Source organism: Crocodylus porosus, unplaced genomic scaffold (genome assembly GCF_001723895.1).
Source record: "Crocodylus porosus isolate Cpor-Errol unplaced genomic scaffold, CroPor_comp1, whole genome shotgun sequence".
Taxonomy (NCBI): Eukaryota; Metazoa; Chordata; order Crocodylia; family Crocodylidae; genus Crocodylus; species Crocodylus porosus.
Genome location: NW_017728886.1, coordinates 44,202,967 through 44,209,788, shown reverse-complemented (window position 1 = coordinate 44,209,788; position 6,822 = coordinate 44,202,967). Strand labels below are relative to the sequence as shown.

At 47.9% G+C, this 6,822-nt stretch overlaps 1 protein-coding gene across 1 annotated transcript in view; it reads right to left on the bottom strand.

Moving 5' to 3' along the window:
* Positions 1 to 3,252, bottom strand: part of ASB4 (ankyrin repeat and SOCS box containing 4) — a 19,962-nt gene extending 16,710 nt beyond the window's left edge. Inside the window, exon 1 of the mRNA XM_019551209.1 lies at positions 2,995 to 3,252. Coding sequence (XP_019406754.1) covers positions 2,995 to 3,187 — 193 coding nt within the window. The 5' untranslated portion in view covers positions 3,188 to 3,252. The remainder of the gene's footprint in view (positions 1 to 2,994) is intronic.
* Between the last annotated feature and the right edge of the window lie 3,570 nt (positions 3,253 to 6,822).

Here is a 6,822-nt window from a genome sequence, read left to right as displayed (position 1 = left end):
CTGCATCCAGTTTTGGGCTCCACAATTCAAAAAGGATGTGGAGAAGCTTGAGAGAGTCCAGAAAAGAGCCACGGGCATAATCAGAGGTCAGGAAAACAGACCATACGATGACAGGTTGAGAGCCATGGGGCTCTTTAGCCTGGAAAAGTGCAGGCTCAGGGTGATCTGATGGCTACCTATAAGTTTATCGGGGTGACCGCCAGTATCTGGGGGAACATTTGTTTACCAGAGTGCCACAAGGGATGATAAAGTTGAATGGTTATAAACAACTTGAAGACCGTTTCAGGCTGCCCATAAGGAAGAATTTCTTTACTGTCCGAGTCCCCAAGGTCTGGAATAGCCTGCCATCGGAGGTGGTTCAAGCACTTACATTGAACACCTTCAAGAGCAAATTTGGATGCTTATCTTGCTGGGATCCTATGACCCCAGCTGACTTCCTGCCCTCTGGGCAGGGTACTGGACTCACTGATCTTCTGAGGTCCCTTCCAGCCCTAATGTCTATGAAATCTATGAAAATTGTTTCACTGTTTTGTCATGTTTCGCCTTTCAGGCTATACTGGGGAATCATGAAAATGCCCAAAAGTTTGTCATTTCTTCCATGATTCAACTGAAAACAGCAGGGAGGGTAGCCCCTGCTGAGGCCACAATGCCTGTCAAGTTTCAAGGAGATAGGTGCAGGGGTTTCTGGGAAACTGCACCTCAAACTGTTCAGAGCAAAACTCGGGTCACTTGTAAGTGTGAACACATGGAGAAAGCTCAGTTCAAACAGTGCTTTTTATGCTGTTTTTCTGTCCCTCCCCCAGAGCACTGGGATTGGAAGGGACCTCAGGGAAGGATCATAGTCACTGGCCAGCTACACATGTCAATATCAGAGCAGTCCTTTCCCCCTCTTCCCCCTCCTTCTCCTTAGTTTCTCTTTAGCTGCAAGCAAGCCCAGCTTCGAAGCTTGAAATGTTTCAAAACTTCGGAAATTTTTTGACTGCCCTCATTTTGTTTTGAGGCTATTTCAAAGCCTTTTGTTTTGTTTTGATTTCGCTGTTTTGAGCTCGAACCAGGTCAAAGCAGTGTTGAAATGAAACACTCAGTGAAATTTCTCAAAGCCTTAGTCTGTACCTCATGATTTGTTTCTTTTCTACCCTGAATTGGATTCTTTGGCTCAAATGTTAGCTCTGACTGTATATTTCCAGGGTGACAGTATATGGTTTAGCCTTACTTGACACATATCTCAAAGCATCTCACTTCTGAGATTTTGAAAAACAAATTTTCTCTACCAAATAACATCCAGGCCTCGGGAATTTCCTCAGGCTTAAGAGGAAGACATAATACTTCTACTAAATGTAGTTCCATACTTCCCATTTTCAGCTTATGTTTCTGGATGGGCTTTTTATGTGGATTGAATAAGTACATATTATGAATTTACATAGACATACATATAATGTATATGCATATTCTGCACTGTGCAGGAAAAAAGCAAAGGATCCTCTTCCCAGACATCACTGAACCTGCAGCAACTTCCACAACTCTGAGTAGGATAGCAGTAAGCCATCCTCACATTTTAAAAAAATCAATCCTTGGCCTGCCCTTAAGATACCCTTTCAGAAAAGATGTAAGGAAATCCTATATAGTCTACAAAATGCAGTTAAATAACACCAGTTCAACAGCTTCTGGAGACTTCCAGAGCTGCAGTGTTAGGCACAGGATTTATCTATGGTTGCCAACCATCCCAGATTGGCCGGAAGTGTATCGGAATCGGCATCAATCTCCTGGTGACTATTGAAAGCAATCCAGGAGATTGATATTGTGAATGGGTTGAACAGTACAATTAATGACTAGAGGTACACTGATACTTCAGTCCCAAATCAGCACTGATAATAGGAAAATTGACAGTATTGGTAGCTGGCTTTTCTTGGCTGATATGGCTGACAATGTTGCCGATAAATCCCCACTGCATGTGTGTGGCCACAGCACAGTACACAAGTGGGCAGGAGTGCAGCCTGGCAGCATGCAGAACAGCTGGGTCTAGCTGGTAAGTCTGTTGTGAGGAAAGGGGTGTGGGGGGCAGGGCAGATTGGGTCTCCAGATTGAGTGAAGGAGGGTGGGCAGGGGCAGGATGGAGCTGTGAGCAGCTCATCCAGGGTGCGCAGGGAGGGAGTGGCACCTCCCGCCACTGTGCAGACCCGAGGAGGGTATGGGGGGCATGTGCCCCCAGATCTGTGTGTGGGGCAAGGGCAGGCTGCCTCTGTGGGCTGGGCCATGGCTGCAGGTGGTGGCAGCACTGGGAGGGGGGCTATGGAAAATTCTGGGGCAACTGCAGCCCCCTCATGGCTCCCCTCTCAGCACCACCACCCATCCTGAGCACAGCCCAGCCCAGCCCAGTGGGAAGAGCTTGGCAACACCTCGGCTCCAGCCCACAGTGGCAGCCCACCCTTGCCCCACATGCAAAGCCAGGGGTGCACACCCACTGTACCTTCCCAGGGTCTGCATAGTGACAGGAGCCACCTCCCTCCCTCCCTCCCCCTGCCCCCCAGTGTCCCCCGGACAAGCCACCCACGGCTCCATCTTGCATGCTGTTCCAGTTATGCAGTGCCTGCCCCTGCCCCAGCTCCACTCCCTCCCTCACTGTAGGGGCCTTGATTTGCCTCCCCCATGCCCCTTCAGCTGCATATTGGCAATTGGATTGGTATTGGCCACTATGGCTTGTTAAAAATTGACCACCGGTATCAACCCAAAAAATCTCTATCAGTGCACCCCTATTAATGACATTACGTTGTGTTGGGGGGGAAAAAATCTCCCAGAATAGCTTCAGTCAGAGTTGGCAACCCTAGATTTATCCCTTAGATTGAAACCCTGCTAGCAGTATATTAAAAAGTTGTACAGCTCAGTATAAGCTATATGTTTTGAAGAAACAAACTAACACCATTTTTTCTACAAAATGTAGTTACCAAAACCAGTTTGTTTCATGTTTTGCAAACGCAATAGCTGCCACTGTTTTACCTTGTTTGTAGGATGCCAAAATCAGGTTTTCATCTTCCACTTCGAACACTGTGTCTACATCTATTTGCTTTTCAAGCAAAAGATCTTCCATGGTTTTGTAATCATTTGATTTTAGAGCTTCAAGAAAAGTTTTTTTCGCTAACTTCTCAGCCATACACCGAGTGATTCTTTCTTCCATGCTCCGTCTTTCCATGTCTGTCTCCCTTGTCTCTGTTTCTCAATGTATTTGTTTAGGTTAGGCAGAGAACTGCCCTGAGGTCCCTATAAGTGCAGTACTGTGCTAGAGATCTGGTAGGCCAGAAGGTAACTTTAGCACTTGGTCATGCTGTTCTGTGTGTTCTATTTATATAAGGAGCATTACAAACATTGACATGCCAATCTTGAATATCCTAGTTTTGTCAAGGCAAGCACAGACAGCCTTGTTGATGACACCACTATAAAGCATATCACCAGGGGCTTAATACATGCTACATTTCATTGACCAGTCTATTATCTCATTTGAATATGGTAAAATTAATTAAAAGACACTTAACCCTAGCATCATTTCTCCAGGAATGCCATGAGCAAGTTTTTTTTGCCAGAGCACCAGTTGCCTGATCTGGCTTATCACTTAGTTTAAAAACATCTTCCACATGCACCTTTTGACTAATCCTGGTAGAATAAAACTTTGCCAGCACATTTTCACTGGAATTAAATCAGTCTTCTAAACTAATTCCATCAAGGCTGTGTCAGTTTTGATTCAATTCTTCCAGCCATCTGGAACACTGCCAGACAGGTCTCATGCATTCACAGGAGGGGTTGGTGTGCTTGCCTAGTCTGGTCTCCTGTGTAACACCATAGGCCAGAGGACTTTCTGGTCTTAATTCCTGTTTAAACTAGAGCTTATATGTTAGTTCAATACCCCTCTTGATTTAGTATTTACCAGTGATGAAGAATCCACAACAATCTTCAGTGAATTGTTCCAAAGGTTAAGCTGTAATGGAAACCTGCCTGGCAGGCTGCTGAAGAGCACAGAGTTTGAACCAGGAAAAACTTCTTCACTGTTAGAGCCAGGAGGCAATAGAACAGACTCCCTAAGGAAGTTGTGGACCCTCCATCACTGAATATGTTAAAAAAATGGTTGGACAGCCATTGGTTGGGGATGATCTAGGCATAGCTATACCTACGTTCTACTATGGATATTTTCCATGCTTATGGGCTTTGCTCTCTCTCCCCACCCCTTTCTGCTACATGTGTCAGGATATTTTTACGCCTTCCTCAGAAGCATTGGGTGTTGGCTGCAGCCAAGGCTGGCAATTTTCACTTGGGGTGTGCCAGCTCCTGCTGGGACTTAAAGTCAGAGATTTCTGGCTAAAGGATCTTCTTACTTAGGGTCAGACTCACCACATTTGGGTTCAGAAAAAAAGTTTTCCTTTATGGTAAGAGTAGTACAAACTGGGGGGGCAGGGAGGGCATAGCCCTCTACCTAGGATCTCTTGAGCATATATTAACAACCCTGGATAAAAGCAGGACATTGGCTGCCATGGTTCCCCTGCTTTACTTATGACAGGTGTTGTGTCTTGTGTTGTGTAAGGGTTGACTTTAGTTTTAGGAAGTATTTAGATTTATGATTTGTATAGGATGGTTTAGATAGGGATGATCCTGCCTCAGGCAGGGTGTGGGATTAGATGACCTATGGAGGTCCCTTCCCATCCTACTTCTCTATGATTCTGTAAAAACACTGGGAGTCCTAGTTCCTTAGCAGCCTGGCCTTCCAAATTCCAGAATCCCTATTTTGTCAGAACAGGAAATTTGAGGTCCTGGGGTCTTGCCTCTGGGAAAGTCCTCCAGGCAGGCTTCAGAAGAGAACAGCACAGAGCAAAGCAATTTTGTTTCAAGTAGAATTTAGATATGTTGAGTTTTTGAGTAAAACTACTTTTTGAAACCTTAAAATCCTCCAAAACAGAATGATCTTTTTATCTGTTATCTATTCATTCGCCATTTGGTAATTATAGGGATTTCCAGAAAGGAGAATTACTATACTCTAACTACCATCTACTTTTGACACTTTAGACAAGGTCATCACATAACTGAAGTACAAAAGATGCATTAGATAGATGTAGAAATGTCACTATAGCTAGATATATTCAATAGTACATGAGACAGAATTGCTGACAGACTGCCATGCCCAAAAGCAAAGATCACAGTTTCAGCAAAGGCCTTTGATTTTGGGTGACTCACCTTTTTGATTGCTCAAGCTCAAGCTCAAGACATGGTAGGCCAGATTTCAGAGATGCTGTGCATCTACCTCTTCAGTTGGAAGTCTCCCTGCTACCTACAATTTCAACTCCTGTCAGTGGGTTTTCAGGTGTTTAGGACATCTAGGCTAAGTACAGGTAGTCAAGAAGCCCAAGGCTGAATCGAGTCAGTCTTTGCAGGTTAGTCTAAACTGCAGAGATTAAACTGAGAAACTTACCAGGCATTTGCTTCTGATTCCAGAAATGCAACCACATGCCTGCAGTGGCTCAGGCCAGAAGCCAGGGGATGCTACAGCACAGCTCTCTGGCCAGCATGGGCTGTGTTTGCTTCCTTTTCCTGCTGCCACCCCCTCCGCCCCCAACCGGTCTCTGGGATTTGCGGTCCAGAACCACAACAACAAAACTCTGCAGGTTTGCTCATCACCAGGGTCTGAGTTTTCCATTTCACATGGGAAACCAGAAAAAACCATGGATGGCCTGTTTTTATTGGAGAAAACATCAATTTTTCTTTTTAGAAGAGAAATTCCTGGATTCTTCACTTTTGCAAAGAGCTGTTGCAGGCTGGCACAGCTCCAGCCTGCAAGAGCTGATTGCAAAAAGGGTGGGAAACCCCCAGCCCTGGCCAGAGGGGGAGGGAGAGGGAAGAGGGCAGGACCTGAGCCTCTGAGGCAGCCAAGGCTGGGCTCAGGCTCAGGCTCAGACTCGCCCTTCACCCCTGGAACATAGAGGTAAGTGGGGCTGTGGGGCAGGGCTGGGGAAGACGGTTGGGGGCTGAGAGAGTGGGGGATGCTGCCAGCCCCAGGCAGCACACCACAGCTGGGAGCAAGGCCAGGGGGTGCCTCTGGGGGGCACATGCCACCTGGCTGCCTGCCCAGGGGAGGGGAGGAGGGAGGCTGGCATGCAGCTGGAGCAGAGCTCCTGGCTTGTTCTGCATCTACTGCAAGGAATGTGGGGGCCGGGGGCTCACATGCAGTGGCTGCTGCCACTTACCTGGAATACCATGACAGCAGTGATGGCTGCTGCCTACAAAACCTCCCACTACTGCTGTGGAGCTGTGCCCGGAGCTGTGTGGCCAGCTGCCGGGAGGCAGCAACAGCGTGGTGGTGGCTGGGCACAGCTCTGCGGCAGCAGTGGGAGGTTTTGTAGGCAGTGGCAGTTACCACTGGCATGGGCAACCCCACAGGTAAGAGGCAGCAGCCACCCATGCCAGCAGTGACTGCCGCTGCATACAAAACCTCCTGCTGGTGCTGTGGAGCCGTGCAGGGAGCTGTGCGGCCGGCAGCAGCAGTGCAGCACAGGTTGGTGGTGGTCAGATGGCACACAGCCATTCCCATCCCCACCACCACACTGTGCTGTGTCATGGCTCCCGGCTGCACAGCTCTGAGCACAGCTCCGCAGCAGGAGGTTTTGTACACAGCAGCAGTCACTGTTGGCATGGATGGCTGCTGCTGCTTACCTGTGGGGCACCCATGCCAGTGGTGACTGCCACTGCCTAAAAAACCTCCTGCTGTTGCCGCAGAGCTGTGCCCGGAGCTGTGCGGCTGGTGGCAGTGGCGCAGCACGGTGCGGGCTGGTGGGGGGGATGGCTGTG